At 41.1% G+C, this 21834-nt stretch overlaps 1 protein-coding gene across 2 annotated transcripts; it reads right to left on the reverse strand.

Moving 5' to 3' along the window:
- Window positions 1-8862: 8862 nt before the first annotated feature.
- PSMA4 (proteasome 20S subunit alpha 4) lies at window positions 8863-14111 on the reverse strand. Of its 2 annotated transcripts, none has more exons than XM_065871142.1 (7): window positions 14075-14111; window positions 13630-13792; window positions 12238-12315; window positions 11824-11912; window positions 11252-11382; window positions 10389-10512; window positions 8863-9269 (listed from the first exon to the last, which is right to left on the reverse strand). In XM_065871142.1, exons 2-7 carry the CDS (start codon window positions 13764-13766, stop codon window positions 9115-9117), a joined length of 714 nt encoding a protein of 237 aa, XP_065727214.1. In that variant the 5' UTR covers window positions 13767-13792; window positions 14075-14111; the 3' UTR covers window positions 8863-9114. The 2 variants fall into 2 exon arrangements, with proteins under 2 accessions (XP_065727214.1, XP_065727215.1); XM_065871143.1 differs by having other exon boundaries at window positions 9115-9269; window positions 13630-13699.
- Window positions 14112-21834: the final 7723 nt, after the last annotated feature.

The following is a 21834-nucleotide window of genomic DNA, read 5'->3' on the forward strand; positions in this document are numbered from 1 at the left end:
GTTTGGGACTCTGCTGTAATTATCTGCTCCTCTAATTTATTTAGCAAGGTTCACTTTCTCATCTATCTAGTGATTACTAATTGATGTCAAGTTTTCTATATGCATAAGAAGACCAGATGAGCAACCTTTTAGCAATACAAAAAACTCCCTCTGAAAGTTAATGTATGGCACTGATTGTTCCAGAGAATCGACTTTCTTTAACCTAATTCTAAGCCACCTGATCCAAGTCTCTCAAAATTGGAAATCATTTGGTAATTTCCAGTTCCACAGCTGTCTCACACGAGACACAATCTCTCCTTGTTCTTCTATAACACGCTTGATTAATAATCTTATTTATTTTCTGCTTTCCTCCCCTACACACAGTAAGTTCCATGAAAGCAGAGATATCACCTATCTTGTTCACTGTATCATCCTGAGAACTTGACAGATAGCTGATTCTCAAATAATTGTTGAATGAATAGCTAGGAGGTGACAGAGCAAGGATCCACACTGGTGTTTATCTGACATCAAAGACCAAAGACTGCACTCCCCAATATGTCAAGAACTTTCTGTATTTCCCAATCGACTATCTCGCAGAGTGTTGGAGACATCAAATGGGCATCAAAAGCACAACAAGCAATTTCAACTCTGCTTCACCAGTGACTGAGAAGATCTGATGTAACCAAGGATCAAATATATCCTTTTTCTTACAGGTGACTTCAAGAATTCTTTAGTTTTCAACAAATTGAAAACACTCTAGAAGTTAAGGGGAAAAGGGCTGGAGAGGGACAAATGGGGGAGGCTCCCATAGAAGCCCGGGCCAGGGATGACAGCAATGGCTTGCACTGCAGTGGTGGCACTGGAGCTGTGTGACTTGGCACAAGTGACTCATCTCTTCTGAGCTTTGGTTTTCTCAGCTACATAAGTAGAAAGTTTGCCTCTAAATCACTGGGCACATTGTAGGCCCTCAGTGCTACAATTATACTAAATGTTTTACAAGGTTATGGTGAGAATTAGCACTGATAAATATACAGTAACTGACATATTTGTGTACTCAACAAATGATAGCTTCTACTCTGTTGTATTGAGAAACAGCGTGTTCTAAGGCTGCAAAATGCTTTAGAAGAGCAATGAAAAGGAAAAAGCTTATTTTAAATTCTCATTTAAGACTATTTAAAAATAGCTTTTCTACCTACTGTATACCTCAGGGAACTCTACTCAATGCTCTGTGGTGACCAAACTGGGAAGGAAATCCAAAAAAGAGGGGGCATATGTATACATATAGCTGATTCACTTTGCTTTACAGTATAAACTAACACAACATTGTAAAGCAACTACACTCCAATAAAAATTAATTTAAAAATAAATAAATAAACCTCACATTAAACCTAAAATAAATAAATAAATAAAATAGCTTTTCTGTAATTTGCCAGAGTCTACCAGCACACTTATTCTGCAGCTAAACTGGGCCAGTGAAATAAGCTAACAGTGGCTAACTCTGGGCAAGATAGTAAGGGCAATTATTATTTAATTTGTTGTGTATTTTCCAAAGTGAGCATGCACTGCTTTTGTGATCGGGAAAAGCAAAATTGTTAGATTGTTTAGGACTCAGAAGACAATTTACCCCGGATTCTCTCGTTCTGTATTCTATCAAAGTCATTCGGACTGACGTTTTCAGAGAATGTTGTTATATAAGGCTCTTGGGTACAGAATCAAAGACGTGGCCTTTCCTAGTGTTAGGCATAAAGGAACTTAGAGAAGACATTCTTCCTGCCAGGATGAAAGGAAGCCTAAATCCTCTCCAACTGTGAGACCTACTTCAAGGATAACTAATGAATTCATATATGTACATTTACTCAAGGAGTCAATCCAGTTCCCATTTTTATTGGGCTCTTACAGGAGAAAATAGCAGAAAGTAGACTCCTTTTAAAATCTGAATTGTTAATATGAATGCATAGTATAAATATGGATTAAAAATTAACCAAGATATGACCCATCAATTCCACTACTAGGTATATAGAGAAAGAGAAATTAAAACACATGTCCACACAAAAACATATACATGAGTATTCAAAGCAGCAATACTCATAATAACCAAAAAACAGAAACAACCCTAATGTCCCCAAACTGATGAATAGATAAAATGTGGTATAATCACACAATGGAATATTATTCAGTAATAAAAGGAGATGAGTTCATGCTATTATTTCTCTCATCTAGTAAACAAAGAAATGAAATACCAATACATACTACAACGTGGATGAACCTTGAAAACATTACACTAAGTGAAAGAGGCCAGTCACAGAGGACCACTTAGTATATGATTCCATTTATATGAAATTCCCAGAATAGGCAACTCTGTATAGACAGAAAGTAGATTAGTGGCTGTGTAGGGCTGCAGAGGGACCTGGGGGTGATGGCAAATTGGTACAAGATTTCTTTCCCAGATGATGAAAATGTTCTAAGATTGTGGTGATAGTTGTACGACTCTGTGACTATGCTAAAAGTCACTGACATGTACCCTTTAAATGAGTGAATTGTATGGTCTATGAATTATATCTCGATAAAGCTGTTACCAAAAAATAAATAAGTAAATAAACTAAGAAAGGCAAATAACTATCTTATTTCATGTCATTCTGAATTCATTCATTTTCTTTTTCCCCCATTAATCAGTTCATTAGAAATATTTTAAATTCAACTATTTTGTGAAGATATGAGTTCTGGAAAGGAAAGGTAACATCAGAAGAATTATCAGAAGCTATTTAAAGCAGCTATAAGATGGTCTTTCTCTCTTTTTTTTCTCCAGTTGAGTCATACCTTCAAACTTTTTCTTTGAAAGTTTAGGGAAGACTCATTTTTTTTTAATACTGGAAAAAAAATCAGGCTCTCTTCCTCCCCCCAAATATCTTGGACAAATCACATCTGTTTAAAATTTATTCTTGTACTTATTGGTTTTGCAAAAGAAGGCATCGTCTTACACAGTATTTGTAACTAAAAGCAAATCATTTGTTTGAAAAAAGGGCAGTTTGCAAAAAAATGGTTTTGGTCTTTTATAATTCTCATTCATTAAAATAATATCTAGCCAAAAAAAAAAGGATGGACAATTCCTAATTAGCCTGAACAATGGAATTAAAGTTGCATGATTAACTTAAATAGTGCCTTTTAAAAATAGATACCAATTATATATTTAAAATTTCGCATGATAGGGGCTTCCCTGGTGGCGCAGTGGTTAAGAATCTGCCGGCCAATGCAGGGTACATGGGTTCAAGCCCTGGTCCGGGAAGTTCCCACATGCCATGGAGCAACTATGACCAGGCACCACAGCTACCGAGCCTGCGCTCTAGAGCCTGCAAGCCACAACTACTGAGCCCACACGCCACAACTACTGAAGCCCAAGTGCCTAGAGCCCATGCTCCACAACAAGAAAAGTCACCAGAATGAGAAGACTGCACACCACAACGAAGAGTAGCCCCCGCTCGCCACAACTAGAGAAAGCCCGCGTGCAGCAACGAAGACCCAATGTGGCCAAAAGTAAAATAAAAAATAAATTAAATTAAATTCAAACAATAAATAAAATTGTGCGGGATAAAACCACAAATTTACTAGAAGTATGTTATAGACTTTGGCATGGGGAATATCTTTATATGCATGATACTAACAACAAGAACTATAAATGATTGATAGTTTTGCCTGCATAAACACAAAAAGCCTTCAGTATACCTGCATTAAAAATGAATTTTTTAGAAGTTAAATGCTCTGATAGAAAACTGAGCAAAGGAGATGGACAGTACCCAAAAGAATACAAATGAATAATATCTGGAAGAAAAAGAAAAAGAAAGCATTTGACATGGTTTTATTCACTGTGTAATGTGCAATGTTGTTTGCAGAATTCTTCCCTCCCAGGGATATTGGTTTTAAGCCAAAACAGCAATAAGAAAAAAGACGTTAGGAAATTTTAAGAGTAGTTCATCATATTCACTTAATGTCTTTTTAGATTAGATTGTAACTACTTATCTGAGTTAGAGACCCTAGTCATCCTCTACTCCCTCTCTCTCATCCCTCACTGTGTGGGAGCCTCCCTCCTCTCTGTTCTTAGACCCTCATCCTTCCTTGCCTATTTAGGTAGCCTCCTCTCTGGTTTCCCTGCCTTATGTCTCTTACTACTTAATCCATCTTCTGGACTCCAAGAGTTCGAGTGCTAATTGTTTCTCTCATTTACTAAGAATCTCAGCAGCCTCTGCATTGTATCAAGCACAAACTCCAAGATCTGTGAAGCTGTCTTCTCTCCTTAGCATACGTGTCCAACCTCATCTCTTGTTCCTCTTCTTCCCCTAACGAGCTATGCTCTAGCTCTGCTCAGCGATGGATTTTCCATAAAAATGTGAAGCTTTCCCACTGCCAGGCCTTTACACAGCAGTTCCTTCTGCCTTTCCTCCCTAACCTCAGTGTACAGCCACCTGGAGTCTAGCACATCCTCCACATTGTTAAGTAGTTGAAGACAGCCCTGCCTTTCCTGCAAGACTGCACATTAAGAACTGAGGATGAGGGGAGGGGTAAATTGGGTATTTGAGATTAACATATACACACTACTATATATAAAATTGATAAACATCAAGGACCTAGTGTACAGCACAGGGAATTATATTCAATGCTTTGTAATAACCTATAATGGAAAAGAATCTGAAATAGAATACATGTATATATGTAACTGAATCACTTTGCTGTACACCTGAACCATTATAAATCAACTGTACTTCAATTAAAAAAAAAAAGAACTGAGGACATGTCTTACTCATCCATGAATCCACATCACCTAAAATTACCAGGAACATGGTAAATATAAAGAAATAAAGAAATGAATCCACTTTCTGATTGTTTTCCAGAATGTAGAATATTTTTACATTGCTAAAACAAATACTTTCATGGAACTTTCAAAGTGCTGGACCGTAGAAATTCCAGAGTCTTATTTTCTGATTAACACCAGCAATAAAATTATATGCAGGAACATGATTTTTTTCCACGATTTATTTTTAAAAACGTGATTTGTAACTCACCAAAATGAAATCAGCTTAAGATTTTGATTTTAAAGTTTGACTCAAGATTTGAAACTTTTAGCTTTTTGGTTTCCTATTTGTTTCTGTTAAGGTGCTCTTGAACCCGTAGAGCCCCTGTGAGGACCCACAAGTTTTGCCCAGGTGAGAGGATGAAATGCCTGCTGTAGGTGGAGGAGTGCCCCTGTTCAGATGAGGATTGCTAAGCTTATATTTGGATGAGTCATCAGGAACCAGAGGGGTCTGAAATCTAGGACTAAAAATACACCACAGAACAGAGGAAAAAGAAGCTGGGTGAGAATCTAGGCTAGCAGTCAGCCCGAGAGCAGGAAAAAACCCAGTTATAGAATAGCCCCTGCTGCAACCCCACCTTCTACTTTTCCCCTACAGTATGAAATTATTTCAACAAAAGGGCGAATATGTCAAAATTTGCCCATCTTTTGGGTGAAGTTCTGAAGACTTGCTTCTAATGTGGTGGTAAAATATGCTAAGCTGTCTTACCCACTACAGTCTTTGAAGTTGTCACAACTTTAAGCACGTGTTGAAGGGGTGATCAGAATATGGAAAACCCACCAGTTCTACTGACCTGGATGGAAAAGAGGTGTATTTTAGGATTTCACTCCAGCATATCAAGAGCCACTATTCATTCCTTCAACAATATTTATTTGTTGCCTAATAGGTACCAGTTTCTGTTCTAGGTACCGGAACATAGCTGTTGAATAAAACAAAGTCCTTGCTCTGGAAGCTTATATTCCAGTGTGGTAGACGGACAGTAAACAGGCCAGAGATGGTGTTGAGTGCTATGGAGGAAACTCAGCAGGGAGAAGGAGAATGTGAGTGTGTGGGGAATAGACTGCTCTTCTGTAGGAAGTAGCCAAATAAGGTGACATTGAGAGAGAGACCTGCACGAGATGAGTGGGCCATACTGATGTTCCCAGGGGAAGAGTATTCCCAGGTCAGAGGGAATGGCAAGTGCAAAGACCCTGGGATGGAAGAGGGCTTGTTATTTCAAGGAACAAGGGGGCTCATCTGATGAACAGAGGAAGGGAGCACAAGGTGGAAGAGAAGGTAGCAGAGGGGCCAGAGTATGGGGCACCTTGTAAACCAGTGTAAAGAATCTGGCTTTTACTGAGCAAGAAGGGAAGCTACTGGAGAGTTTCGAGCAAACCAGTAGCACAATCTTACATTTTGAAAGGCTGCTGTGTTGAGAATTGGCTGAAGGGAAAGGAAGCAGATGGAGCCTGTAGCAATAGTCCAAGTGAGAGAGAATGGTGGCATGGATCAGTGTACCTGCAGTGGTAAATGGTTGGATTCTAGATACATTCTGGAGATAAAGCCAACAGGATTTATCAATTCACTTCTCCATCTACCTCTACTTCTGTGCATACCGAGACTGAAAGGTCATTTTACGACATACAGTCAACCCTCATTATGTACAGATTCTGCATTTGCAAGTTTGCCTTTAACCCCAAAACCAATACTCACAGTGCTCTCCTGGTCAATGTGGACACGCACAGAGCCATGGAAGTATTTGTTTCCTGATGTCCATTTTCCCAGCTGAAGTCAAACAAGGGGCCACTCTGCCTTCTTGCTTCAGCTCATACTGTAAACAAGTGTTCTTTTGGTCATTTTTGTGCTATGCTTTTTGAATTTTTGTGCTTTTTGTTGGTGATTTCACTTTTTAAAATGTCCCTTCAGTATAGTGCTTGCTAGTGTTCCTAAACACAAGGCAGCTGTGATGTGCCTTACATAGAAAATATATGCATTAGATAAGCTTCATTTAGGTATGAGTTAAAGTGCTGTTGGCCATGAGTTCAATATTAATGAAGTACCAACGTACATTAAATGTCTCTAAACAGAAACACACATAAAACAAAGTTATGTATTGATCTGTTGATGAAAGTGTTGTAACCAGAGGCTCAAAGGAACCCAACCTGTTATTTTACTAGGAGCAATGGCTCAGAATTTGCTAATTCAGCGTTCATGCTGACTTTACAGAACATGGCTACCACAAACAAGAATCAACTGTATAAAGAGAAATTTAGAAGATTCAAAAAGCACTATGTCAAAGGGGCTTGGAAATAGCTTGAACACCACCATGTGCAGAAAACTCCAAGACACTGCTATTCCTTAAGAGCACTTAATTAGGGCTTAGGCTGGGACCCCATATCTGATTGACAACACTGCTATGGCTCAATGCACTGGTTCTCATCCCTGATGTCCATTAGGTCACCCGGGGAGACTTTGAGCAATGGTAATGCCAGGGTCCACTGCAGAGGTTGCTTTAATTGGTATGGGGTAGAGCCTGGGTACAAAGAAATTTAAAAGCTTTTCAGATGATTCCAATATGCAGCAAAGCACTTCTCAAACTTCAGCATGAATTAGAAACACATGCAGAGCTTGGTTAAAACAGATTGCTGGGCTCTATGCCAAGATTTTTATTCAGGAGGCCTGGGATGGGACGCTAGAATTTGCATTTCTAGCAAACACCCAGGTGACGCTCCACAGACCACGCTTTTAAGCAGCACTGCCCTACAGCACTTCCATCAGAGGATTCTATTCTAAGTGACAGCATCCTAAGCAAAGCTCAGCGGTGGAGCTCCCTTTGGCCAAACTGAACTATTCTCATCTTTTGGTTCTTTTTCCTCTGTAGCCTTAGTTTCTCTTGCGTAACCTTTCACATGGCTTGGGCTGCCGACTGGGAGAGCTGGTCCTAATGCAGGACCTTCGGTATTCTTTCCTCATATCCACACATCAAGTCTGGCTTGGCTCAGCCCACACGTTCATTCTCAAACCCATCCCTGCAGACAGACATGGTAATCTGGCCAGACTGAGTGATGTGCTCACCTTTGTGAAAGGCGTGGGATTATCTGATTGACAGATCTACCAGGGCCACCTGGAGTAGAGGGGCAGAAAACCAGAGTGGAAAACCCGTAGCTTACAGGAATGATGAGCTCAAGGCAGTGGTCACCTCTCGGGGGTAGAGGGAAACAGAGAAGAATGAGACCTGAAAGGGACACACAGGGGGCTTCAAAAGTACTGATTAATTTGTTTCTGAAGCTCGGTAGTGGATACACAGGGCTTTCATTTTATTTCTACCTTTCACGTTTTACTATGTTTGCAAGTATGTATGTGTACACACACACACACACGATTTTTAAGTCCAGTATGAACACCCATCAATATCAAAGGCTGGCGAACGACTCTTTTATTTCACTAGATAGGCTTCGGATAGGGTAATATCAGACGAGACCTAGGAGAAGGACAGCTCTCCGTTTTGCTCAAACTGGGTTACAGGTTCTCCAAGATGGTAGGGGAACAACGAATAGAAAATCTTCACTGCACAGTTCCCACCTTTCTTTTTTTATGATGTTTACATTTCTGTCCATTTTAACATCTTATTTAAAAGTAACTGGGACTTCCCTGGTGACGCAGTGGTTAAGAATCCGCCTGCCAATGCTGGGGACATGGGTTCGATCCCTGGTCCAAGAAGATCCCACATGCCGCGGAGCAACTAAGTCTGTGCGCCACAACTACTGAGCCTGTGCTCTAGAGCCCACGAGCCACAACTACTGAAGCCTGTGGCCTAGCGCCCATGCTCTGCAACAAGAGAAGCCACCGCCATGAGAAGCCTGCACACCGCAACGAAGAGTAGCCCCCGCTCGGCGCCAACGAGAGAAAGCCCACGCGCAGCAATGAAGACGCAACGCAGCCAAAAAAAAAGTAACTGCAAGAGTAGCCACAGTACACATAAAGTGTGAAAAGACCACAGCCCTATTAATCCTGGTACCTTTAACAGTTATTGCTAGAGAATGTTTTCCTTCACCATTTTCATTCTTTCCAAGTTTTATTCAAAAAAAAAAAAAAAAGAGGGGGAGGGTGATTAAGATGTCCATAAAGAGTAATCATCATTACAACATTCACCTGGACAGCAATAACAAGGACCCAATGCAGTTGGTACCATCCTATTTTCCCACTAGACAAGTTAAAAAAAAAGTCAAAGCTTTCTCAATGTGGAAGAATAGGACAGCTTTTACACTGAAACGGTGCCCCAAATGAGTTATAAAATCCCTGATGTTGCCTTCTATTTATCCTTTTCTTTCTGTTCTTTTTCTTTCTTCTCACGCTCAGCTTTCGCTTCTTCTTCCTCATGTTTTTTGATCAACTGTTCCACTTCCTTTTGTTTGAGAACTCTGATGACTGTCTTCCCATTCTCTCTTGTTAGTGTGGCGATTTCCACTGGAAGCAAACATACACACTTGTAATACAGGCAGCCATACTTAGCCAAAACCCTTAATAAGCAACCACAGTTTAATCTCTTCATACCGTTTGAGCCTTAGTACACCACTTTTCCAAGTTTTCTGCTGAATACAATTCATGGATACTTTCATGGAAACAAAATACCTTCAATATTGTAATGTTTTTATGAATATTTTTACTTTAATATCGTCTTTATCTTCATCCATACTAACTTTCTGAGCTGCTGTTCTGTTACTTTTGTGGAAAAAGTACAACCAGCCAATTGCTCTAGCTGGCCTGACCAGAAAGAGCCAGTTTCCTCATTAGAACCTCTGAAGGCTCAGCCAAAATCTTTAACCAGTACTTACACTTATTTTTCATGAACTTTTCAAATCTCTTTTCAAAGCAAAGGCATGAAAAGCAGCTCCCATGACTACGGATGAGAAAAGCAGACTAATGCCAGAAGGAGGAGAAATTTTGAGAAGGGAAAATTGAGTAGTGCCTCCTTGAAATTAGGTAGAAGTAGACAAGAGGACAATCTGCAAGTAAATGGCATTTTTTAAAGCAACACCAGGAGCTAAGTTATCCTAAACTAAATCAATACGTTAATTTACCACAATTTTTGAAAAACATTATTTACAAATATTGTTTTATATGTTCATGTAACTTTAGTTAAATAAAGCATTTACAATTGCAAACATGGGCTTAACGTAAGAGATCAGTAGATTCAGAAGAACAAAGGGTACAACTCATGCAAATGTTATACCTCTGGTAAAGGACACCAAACATATATAACCATGTAATTACTTTCATATTCTTTATCATATGTACACATGAGTACAGATATCATTGTCAAGAAGTCGATAAGATAAAATAGCATGGATCAGATTTAACTATGAATATTGAGAACATTCAGGCTCAAGTCCTTAAGCTTGTTATGTAGTGTGGGACGGTGGCTCCAGAACTTGTCAGTGTTGACCTTGTCAAGTCTTAGGAAATAGCTGTAAGGTCACCTAACTTATAAGGCTGCTGTTTCAGTGCACTATGATAACATGTTAAAGGCCTACTCAATCAATTCCCTCACTAAGCAAACAAATTAGAGGAGTGGACATAAATTACCTTTTTCAGCAGAGAGCTTACTAACATCCATGGTCTTATTTAGGACTTTGATAGCTAAAGCAAGAGCTGACTTCAAAGTCATTTCTCCTTCTTTGTAATCTTGTTTTAACATTGACACAGCCGCCTATAAAACATAAGGAAGAATCAACATAGAGAATTTCCTTTAAATTTTTGCGATTTTTAGGAACATGAATAATGCCTGAATTATTATTGGCATTATAACCAACATAAACAATTTTTTTTAACATCTTTATTGGGGTATAATTGCTTTACAATGGTGTGTTAGTTTCTGCTTTATAACAAAGTGAATCAGTTATACATATACATATGTTCCCGTATCTCTTCCCTCTTGCATCTCCCTCCCTCCCACCCTCCCTATCCCACCCCTCCAGGCGGTCACAAAGCACCGAGCCGATATCCCTGTGCCATGTGGCTGCTTCCCACTAGCTATCTACCTTACGTTTGTTAGTGTGTATACAACATAAACAGTTTTAATGGCAGGGAGGGTTGACATGGGATAGGGGTGCAAAGGAGGGATGTTGATGATCTATGAATGAATCCCAGGTATCCATGACAGAATTCAGGGGGTCTGAACTAGTATGTGGGAGACGGGGGAACCACATCTTATTTTCACAACTTCTAACTGAAAATTAGCACTTCCTTTCATTATTACTGTAGGCAGTAAACCCTAGTAGTATTAGTAGTACCTGTGACTTCATCACCAATAGAAATCACAGATACTTTCATATCACATTAAGGCTGTTGCAGCTACCTTAAAATGTTCTTTACACTCAGCACTACTTTAAAACTATGGCAGTTACTAGACCCTTTGGCACATTCTATAGCAACACAAAAATACTCACAGCGCTATTATTTCCAATGCATGTAGCTTTCCATCCTCCATAATTTCCGCTAGGGTCACTCTGATAGAGCTGAAAGCCATAGTGCTTATCCCAGCCAATGTAAAGCAATGAAACACCAAAAGGACGTTTTCCTTTAACAGAGAAAAAAAAAGCGAAACATACCAACAATCTAAATTTAGTATCACTATGGTTACTTGAGCTCAGTGGCTAACCCCTCTTCTGTGAAGTTAAGCATTCATAAACTGTTCCGTGTTCTGGCCACCATAGATAAGCTCCATCAAAAATTCCACTTTTGTTTCCAGGATTTGGATACAGCCAGGAAAGGGAATAAAGACAAAGAGGACCAGTGCTAAATTTCATCATTATGTAAAAAGCAATTTGTTTCCTGATTTAAAAATGTTATTTTGGCCTTTCAATAGTCTACATAGTGGAAGCCAGTTAGTTCATGAAGTGAGAATGGATGAAAAGTGTCTATTTATTTCATTTTTCAATTTCATTTTACCATCTCAAAAAGGTTATTACTCATAAAACGTTTTATCTTTTGGGAATAAAATTTCCAAAAGTTTCAGTACCTCCAAACTGCGTATAAGCTTGTTTGATATCACACAGTGCTGTGACCAACTGCTCACAAGGAATTGGCTCCTGATACTGCAATAAATACCTAGGATAAAGGAAACTGGCATATGAATAGTTTTCTCTAAAACACTCTATATACACGCTCTAAGCAAAATACCCTCTGAAAAGAAATCTCTGTCATGGGGTCAACATAAGAGTCACTTATAAATAATCTAAAGGGGGAGAGTAGAGGGCATGGCAACATCTTAAAAATCATACAGTAACTAATATTTTGCAAGTTTGGTTAAAGAAAAAAACACCGTAATTTGCAATTAATAGGTTTTTAATGACTCTAACCTTTACAAACATGAGTTCTTAGAAACATCGACACTGATGTTGCACACCATCAATTACAGTATTTATGGCCATACCTTTGAGCAATGAGCCTCAGTTCATTCGTCAGAACATTAGCATCAGAAGTTATGCCTGCCACACTGCAGGCCATATCCCTTGAGGAAAAGAAAGACATTTATCTTTAAGCACAGAAGATGTTTACCAGGGGTATTTTACAAGTTTTAGAAAGTACTCAGCTCTATTAGAAATTCACCATGCTTCCTCTCAGCTGCTACACCCTTCAGACAAAACCTATGTGTGTTTTATCTTTGTAGGAAACTTTCAACTTGATGTCATTCAACACATAAGATAAACAAATGCACACTTAAGTTCTTCACAAGAGATGTATTTACCATCATCACCCTGTGAACAGGGCAAGAGAATAAACGCTAGGAAGCTAGGGTAAATCCCAAGAAGATTCTACCACAAAGAAGAAAAAGGTTTTGCCAGACAGGAAGACAGACTACCCCACGCTCTTGGGTAGTTAAGTACTCTCACCTCCTAAGGCCTAACTTGATGGGGGTGAGGGTGAGGGGACCCGAAGGGCGGGATATTTTATGAGCCTGCCTAGGAAGCTCAGGGCTAGGCTTACAGGGAGGGTGCATTTCCTTTCACTACCCCCCGTTCCCTGAAAGCTGCCCCAGCTCTCCTACAGCTTCGACACCCTCTGGCACTGTGCCTAATCAAGCCTGCAAGCTGCTGAGGGGCCCAACAGTGACTGCGGAGGGAAGACACTTTCTTGGGTGAGTGTATCAGAAAGGCCCTATAACCAGAATTCACCTGGCTCACCACTGAAGGGAAAGTCTCCAATGAGCAAATCCAGCTCTCTGCTAGCTGCAAAGCCCTGAACACCCAACTGTAACAGAAACTTCACTAAGTGTACAGAAAAGTCTAAACTTTGCCCAGACCTTCAGGAGGCCTGTTCTTTGGTAAGATTCAGTATAATTCAAAATAATTCCTGAGTACCAATTATAAAAAATATCTTGAGGGCCTCCTATATGCCAAACACTGTGCTAGTTTATCTCATTCATTTTATTTTATTTCATTAAACTGCCACAACCACTCTAGTAGGCTCTGAAGCCCAGAGAAGTTAAACAATGGGTGTGCAGTCACAGCTTTCATATTCTTTGGTGAATATTAAAGTCCCAGTTACTTTCATATTCTTTGCATTGGTGGAGCCCAGATTTAACCTGAAGCTGTGTGACTACCAAGCCTCTTATCACTATACAACGCTGTTTCTCCACTAAGTACTTGACCCTGCACTTTAAAAGAATAACATATGGTCCTGGGCCTCAAGGAAGTTTCAAGCAAATAAGTTAAAAGGAAAAAATTTCAGAAGTAAAAACAGAACAAACTGTTCAATTCTATCATGTCACATGGAATAGCCCTCCCAAAATATGATGAGATGTTTGCCCTAAGATTTCACTTACTCATTCAGTTTATAAATTTTTTCAGAAAAAAAGACTTCATCAAGAAGCTTGTGGATGTTACGTCTCTCTGCTGCAAGCAGAACACCATCATTTGCTAAAATTCCCAAACAGGTGCCTGCATGTCCTATAGCTTCCATGGCATATTCAACTTGGTACAAGCGACCTACAAGACAAAAGCAGTGAGAAACCAAGACTCTCTTCCTTGTTCTTGCACCACTGGTTCAAGAGAAATCAGCAACAACACTGGAGGGCTCCAGACGAGAGTCCTACTTTTACTCATAGTCCTATGATGTACATAATCAACCTGGTGATCATTACTTCAAACTACAGAAAGGATGAACAATTTAGTCTTAAAAAAAGTTTGTAGATTCCCCACCCACCCCTAAAATTCAAACACTTAAACCTTTTTTTTTATTTGAGACAGATCAAACAATTTATATTTTACCTTCTGGAGAAAATATAGTGGTCCTGGAGTCATATCTTCGAGACTGCAAAGGAAAAACATACAAATGATTCCTACCCACTTTTAGTAAGCCAACTCCTGTAAACCCACAAATCATGTTACAGAACACATCCTGGTATACAAAATTCAGAGAGTGGGAGGAAACTGGTAAGACATCATTCCATTTCACTTTTCTCACGCAAGTCTGTAAGCTGAGTACAAGCAATACAATTTATCAGGCAACAGCTAACTGGCATGTGTATTAACTCACCATGTTTTCTGAACTTTGTGATAATTCCTGTAAAAAGAAAATAGGATAATTATTAAAACGAGACTTACAATTTAAAAAGCATTTCTTGACTTGAAAAACAAATGTTTTCTTCACTCTCTTCATTCAGCCAACATTTACGGTGCACCAGGCACTATGCCAAATGCTGGAATGCCAGCATGGGTAAGAGCAATCCCTTTCCTAAAGAGCGTACAGTCTGGTGGCCAGGTGAGGGAGAAGACACAGAAGGACAATTATAAAGCAATATGGTAACAGAGGCACTAAGGGTAGAGTGGGAAGAGGGTTGGAGAAAGTCAAGAAAGTATTTTTTGCGAAACACATACAGAAAATGAGCCCAAATTAGAGATGGGAGAGGCAGAAATAAGGCTGAGAACATTTAGGTCTAAGAGGAAGCACAGGGGAAGAAAGAAGGGAAAGGCATTCCAGGCAGAGGAGAAAGCTTGGGCAAAAGGCACTGAGGCAGGATAGCTTAATGGGCGAGAGAAATTGCTGAAGTTAAAAAAGATATGAAAAAACTAAAGAACCAAGCAAGTATCCAGACCATGTAGAGCTTTGAATGCCAAGCTAAGAGGCTTAGGCTTTCTCCAGAGAATGATACGGGGTCCTGAACTATGAAGGGGAGGAGCGGGATGGTAATCTTTGGCATCATAACTATTACTGCGAAAGACAACAATGGGGCTCAGCGTGATTTGGTGAAAAAGCCAAACTTCGGCCTCCAGAGCCAATTTTCCCAAATTCTAGAATATCGGTAATTAAAAATGGAAAGATAAGCAGGGATCAGGTCCCGAAGGCCCGCGTGCCCAGGTAAAAACTATGAATGCTATCTCTTATGCAATGGGGCTCCAAAGAATGATGCTGGGCCAAAGAGCCACAGGAGCTGACCGGCATTTTAGAAAGATCGCTCTGGCTGGTGAAGAGTGGGGCAGGGTAACCAGCTATGCGGCTGCTGCAACACGCAGGTGAAAGTTAAGGCTGGCCCTGAGGAGAGCGCCAGGAGAGCACAGAGAGGAGACCGCCGGGGCTTCTGATTCGCGAGAGAACACAACTTTCTCATCTCCACGCCAGACGCAAGACAACGGCCCGAGGCGAGTTCACCTGCACCTCCTTTCCCGCAGGTTCACTTTCACTACGGACTCTTAACAGTGACGGAAGCAGCCCTACAACTCTGTCCTGCCCACCGGCCCCGCGCCCGCCCCGCCGCCCGAGCGTCCCCAGCCCCGTGGTGCCTGCTCAGTGCAGAGAAGCCCGACGGCGGCCGTCCGGAGCCAGTCCCGCGGCCGGTCCATCACCAAGGAGCCGATGCAGAGTCATCGTGTCCACGGTTCCTCGGCGGCCGCTGCAGGCCGGGACCAGCTCTGCCGCGACGCTCAGGGTCCCCGCCCGCGAAGAGAGCGGCCAAGCTTCCGCGAGTGCGCAGGGGGCAAAGGCTCACCGAGGGGAGACGCTGAACAGCTTACACGGATGATCCTTCTCTGCGAGAGAAAACGTACCAGCACTGCCTGAGTATCCGCTGCTAATATGGCCCCCGCGCGTGCGCAGAGCCACCGGCGGGGGCGGGGCAGCCGAGGACGCGGAACTCCTTCTGGGGGGCGGAGCGAGCGCTGGTTGTCCTCGTGGGAGCTGCGGAGTTGAGGTTCGAAGGCGCTGGCAAGGACCCTCAGCACGATGAGGGGACACTAGAACACGGGGAGCGGGGCAGGAAGACCCCGGCCAAGGAGGAAGTGGAATTATAGCTAATGTCCCTTTTCCACTGTTTGCGCTTTATTGTCACTTTCGCTTTCTATTCAGCACTAAGTCATTGGCCCAGGAGAGCACTGGTGTGGGACCGCCTGTTAATTGCTTGCCTTTCCTGCCCTGTTCTCAAAACGGACCCAAGCGCGTCAGACGTTACCCTTCACTCTGCCTTTTCTCACCATCTCCCTTCTTGAATCTGTCTTCCACTTTTATTGCTGATACATGCATTTTGGGGGATAAAAGCATATTATGAGGGGGTTTACACCTTTGGGAGAACTTTCACCTTAGTCTCCTCCTCTTGTCTTTCACCTCGTTAGAAAGGATTCCCCTGACCAACCTAGTTAAAGCAATACCCTACCATCACCGTACACACACGTTATCTTCTATACATAAATTGTCATGTTTATTTATGTGTTCATTATCCATCTCTCCTTTCCACTCTTTTTTTCATCTGGCTTCAGTCTCTATGTAAACTATCTACTATTCATGTTTTAAGTTTCTCCGAGCTAGACGCTTGACTAGGTCTGAATTAATGTGTAGTCATTTGCTCATAGTCTCCTCGAAGAAGAGGTCCACAGGGTAGGGACTTTGTCCTCTTCATGTTGGGCAAAAAATTATTATTGACGGATCTGGGCTTTGAAAAGGAAGTAACCTGGGAATGAGTTGTGGTTTGAGGTCTCTCCTTTCATTTCTGCTTCCCAGGCACATAGGGAGGTGAGCCAAGGCAAAATGGCAAGGGCCACAGCCAGACAGGTGGTGTTCTGAAAGCATCCTTAGGTGGCAGTGTAACTTGTGTAATCTCTCTGAGGATCCCTGCCACCTTAGTTCATTCTGACGAATTAAGCATTAAGAGTTTTAAATGAGAGGTAGAATTTATTAGGTCAAAAGAAGAGGGATCAGTTGAGATAAGAGCAGAAGTAAAAATGAGTTTAACAAGTTTGGGTGACAGAGTAGCTCAGTCCGGTCAGAGTGAAGAAACGTCAATAAAGGGAGGAAAGGAGGAAAGGCATTTTAGGCCAAACTGTAGAATCCCTTCAATGCCAGAATTTTTTCTCTGTAGGTAGGGGGAAAAGAGGATTAAAGTGATGTTTTAGGATGAGAAGCCTCATGATCTCCCATCCCACATGTTCCTCCTACAATGTGGCATGGATGCTTCCCATTGAGAGGTTTTGTGTCCCTTTCCCCTGAATCTGGGTGGGCCTGTGACTACAACGGAAGTAACATCATATGACTTCCAAACGCAGGTCATAAAAAATAAATTTCTGTCTTGTTCTCTTGGGAAGGTGTTTCTTGGAACCCTGGCACCATGCCATGAACGAGCAGAGACCAAATGGAGAGATATTCCACCAACAGCCCGGATGAGGTTCCAGCATGACTGGCCAGATTTGTGAGTGAGGATTCCTCTAGATGATCTTAGTCCCCCATCATTGAATCTCCCCCAGCATTGAGGTCTTCCCAGCTGAGGCCCCAGGCATTGTGGAGCAGAGACAAGCTGTCCCAGGGCCTGTCTGAATTCGTGACCTGAAGAATCCATAAGATATAAAAAACTGAGCTTTCAGTCTACTAAGTTTTTGGCTAAATTGTCACACAGCAATATATTGTAATGAGAGTTTTTATGTGGCCCTAATATGAAGGCTGTAAGGTGGAGAGATTAAGGATAATAACACCAGAAAGTAAAGTTCTGTTGCAGTCTAGAGGGGATAAAAGCCCAGACAGAAAAAGATACTTGCAAGAGTAGAGTCTTTGCTGGAGGTATGGTATTGATTCCCAAATCTAGAACTGGTTTTCCTCCTCATTGGTGGAAAGAACCAAAGACCAGCACTTGTAGACGTGCATTCATTCTAACAGTTCATCAGATGGTTCTCTATTAAGGCTGTGCTAGGGGCCTGGCACCAAGCTAGGTTCTGAAGATAATGAAATAAATATTATTCAATGTATGCCACCAAAGAGTTTATAAACTACATTGACCTGATTGATTGGAGATAAGCTAGGGCAAACACCAAATAGTAAAATAGCAATGCAAGGCAGCCCGTATTTAAATATCTGAAGAGTTGGTTAGCAATATTTGCATTAAGATAATTCAGTGGAAGAGAATCCATGTTAGCAGGAGGAGCAGGCAAGCAGGAAATCTGTAGAGTTTCATGGTATAAGAAAATGAACATTGGTCTGGGAGTGAAATGCAAGTTTTAGTTCATTTTTCTAGTCCCCAGTTTCCTGAATGGTCAAGGCAGATTAAAAGTCACAACCCCTTAAATTTGAGAAGCATAAGTGCTTTCCTGTGAATGATCTCATTTGATCCCCCTAACACAGGTGTGTATGTGAGCCCATAGAGAGGAGAGGAGGGGAGGGGAGAAAGGAGGAGAGGAGAAAGTGGTATGGGTCCCTGGCTCTCTTGGAGCAAATTGCTTCAACTTTTAAAGCATCTATTTCCTCATCTGAAAATGGGGATTAATCACAACAGTACTATTTACATTCCCACCAACAGTGCAGGAGGGTTCCCTTTTCACCACACCCTTTCCAGCATTAATTGTTTCTAGATTTTTTGATGATGGTCATTCTGACTGGCGTGAGGTGATAACTCATTGTAGTTTTGATTTGCATTTCTCTAATAATTAGTGATGTTGAGCATCTTTTCATGTGCCTCTTGGCCATCTGTATGTCTTCCTTGGTGAAATGTCTATTTAGGCCTTCCGCCCATTTTTTAATTGGATTTTTTTTTTTAATATTGAGCTCCGTGAGCTGTTTGTATATTTTGGAGATTAATCCTTTGTCTGTTGTTTCATTCGCAAATATTTTCTCCCATTCTGAGGGTTGTCTTTTTGGCTTGTTTATGGTTTCCTTTGCTGTGCAAAAGCTTTTAAGTTTACTTAAGTCCCATATATACACTACCGAATGTAAAATAGTTAGCTAGTGGGAAGCAGCAGCATAGCACAGGGAGATGAGCTCAGCGCTTTGCGATGACCTAGAGGGGTGGGATAGGGAGGCTCAGGAGGGAGGGGATATGGGGACACATGTACGCATATGGCTGATTCACTTTGGTGTACAACAGAAACTAACACAGTATTGTGAAGCAATTATACTCCAATAAAGATCTATTAAAAATTATAACAGGGGGTTTCCCTGGTGGCGCAGTGGTTGAGAGTCCGCCTGCCGATGCAGGGTACGTGGGTTCGTGCCCCGGTCCGGGAGGATCCCACGTGCCGCGGAGCAGCTGGTCCCGTGAGCCATGGCCGCTGGGCCTGCACTTCCGGAGCCTGTGCTCCGCAGTGGGAGAGGCCACAGGAGTGAGAGGCCCGCGTACCGCAAAAAAAAAAAAAAAAATCATAACAATACTTTTCTCACAGTTTTTTTTGTAGAGATTAAATGAGATAATGCATGTAAAGTCCTGTGATATAATATGAAATATATGTTTGGTCTTTGTCCCCGGTTCTGGCACAAAGCTTCTAAAACTCTTGTCATTTCCTGAGTGGTAGGGGAGAGAGGAGCTTCTTTTTTATTCATAAGAAGCCCCTTTCGGCTACACATGAATTTATGCTAATGAAGTGGGTCTTGGAGGATGGGAGCTGATTATTAGAGGAACCAACCAAGTGACTAGAGGGCTGGAACTTTCAGCCTCACCCCCCACCTTCTGGGGAGGGGAGATGATTTGATCAACCAGTGGTCAATGATCTGATCAACCGAAGCCAGCATAAAAGCCCTAACCAAAGAGGTTCAAGAGCTTCTGGCTTGGTGAGCAGATCTACATGCCGGGAGCATGGTGCACCCCCAACTCCACAGAGACAGAAGCTTCTGTGCTCAGGATCCTCTGGATCTCACCTTATGTATTTCTTCCTCTGTCCATTTATTATTATACCCTTAAAATAAACTAATAAACATAAGTAAGCATTTCCCCGAGTTCTTTGGGCTGGACTAGCAAATTATAGAACCTGAGGAGGGGGTCATGGGAACCCCCAACTTACAGCCAGTTGGTCAGAAGTACAACCTAGGACTTGAGGCTGGCATCTGAAGTGGAGGCAGTTTTGTGGGACTGAGCCCTTAACCTGGGGGTCTGCTCTAGCTCCAAACAGTTGGTGTCAGGATTGCTTAATGCGCAGGAAAACTCCATATGTTTAGCGTCGGAAGTGTTGTGAGAGTAGAGAGAGTTTTCTTTTAAATACTTAGTACTCAATAAATATTTGTTTTTATTATTTATTGTTAAACAGTAAGGCAGGAAGGACAGGGATTTGATCATCATTTACTGATCTAAAGTTCTGATTCCTAAGAATCAGATCACTGATTGAATATGAGAGAGGCAAAAAGAAAACTTCTCCAAGATTTTGAGTTTGGGTAACCTGGTTCATTCATTTAGTAAGTATTTATTAAGTATTTTCTATGTGCCAAGCCCTGTGCTAAGAACTTTGCATTCATTTCTAAGAAGTCCTCACAACTAACTCTATGAGGTACTATAGGCACTATAAGATAGGTACTACTTCACCTTTACAGATAAGGAAATTAAGGTGCCGAGAAGTTAAAGGTGAATATAAGAATGATACAAGAGTGATACAAGAAAATTCAGAGATAGACCTAGTTTGGGGAGTATAGATAGCTGTATAGGTAGGTCATTAGATGGAGAGATATAGAATCAATGTGTTCTCATGTATATGGAAAGAGATAACTACTGAGAAGGTGTTTGAATGGCCAGGGTTCTAGACTTGAGTCATCTCTAGAGAATGGAGGGTTAAAATGACAAGAAGTAAACAGCTATTTACTATATCATACTAAGGGGGACATGAAGAGAAATCAGTGAAGGAAATACAGTGGTATGATTAAAGTCAAGTAGTACACGTGAGCTATGTTCTTCAATATTACATATTCATATGAAAAGAAACATAAATTGCAGAGAATTTTAAAATATCCTCTTAGGGTCTTTCTTAGTATCGATATGAAAACTATTTCGGTACTTCAGGAGTTAGTGGCCTTGCCTGGGTGTGTTATTTGCTTACTTGCAGTTCCAGTGAGTTCTGGCATCTATCTCTGGAGTTACAGTTTCAATTGCTCTCTCAAACAAGTTAAAGCTTCCTCTTATGAATACCATCTGTGTTTCCTCCTAAGGCACTATGTGTGCCTTATTTTCTCCAGCCTTTCTTCTAGGATACATTAATTTTGTAAATATTTTTAAAGACCATGGGAAAGGCACTATACCAGGTGTAAAAAGGGATGAAAGACAAAAAAAGTTTTACATGGTTTCTGACCTCAAATAGCTCTTAGGCTAGATGACTACACAGCCATCATCCATGATACCAAGTGATATGCCATACAGAAGACAGGGTACAATGGGATTCTGGACAACAAAGAGATGGGAGAAGGCTTCATAGAATTGGTGATACGTTAACTAGGTCTGTGTGTTACATCCACTTATTTAAAATATGTGAATATGTCTATACATATATATTCCTTTCAAAGTTTAAAAAAATCATTGATCTCAGGGCTGCAACAGACCTTGAGAGATTATCCGATTCAGAATATCACTCTACATGTTTGATACACAAGGCAAGTGAGACCCATAGAAAGACATGCTTGTTCATGTAGTACTTTCTTAGGTTTAAAAAATGGTCATGAAATTGCTAGAAGACCTTAGTGGTTTCATGTGCATTGCAATGTTTCATCAATTCATTTTTAATTACGCAGGGAAACCCTTTATGGAATTAGATTTGGTCCTACTGGTTTTTAATTACCCAAGTTAGTGTGCATTTTTATCTGG

This window comes from Phocoena phocoena, chromosome 2 (genome assembly GCF_963924675.1).
Source record: "Phocoena phocoena chromosome 2, mPhoPho1.1, whole genome shotgun sequence".
Classification (NCBI taxonomy): domain Eukaryota; kingdom Metazoa; phylum Chordata; class Mammalia; order Artiodactyla; family Phocoenidae; genus Phocoena; species Phocoena phocoena.

Coding starts and splice junctions, on each gene's coding strand:
- PSMA4 (XM_065871142.1), bottom strand. CDS start 13,766: ATGGAAGCTATAGGACATGCAGGCACCTGTTTGGGAATTTTAGCAAAT. Junction 11,913..12,237: donor CTGAGGCTCATTGCTCAAAG/GTATGGCCATAA, acceptor CCTTTATCCTAG/GTATTTATTGCAGTATCAGG. Junction 11,383..11,823: donor AGCTTATACGCAGTTTGGAG/GTACTGAAACTT, acceptor TCTCTGTTAAAG/GAAAACGTCCTTTTGGTGTT.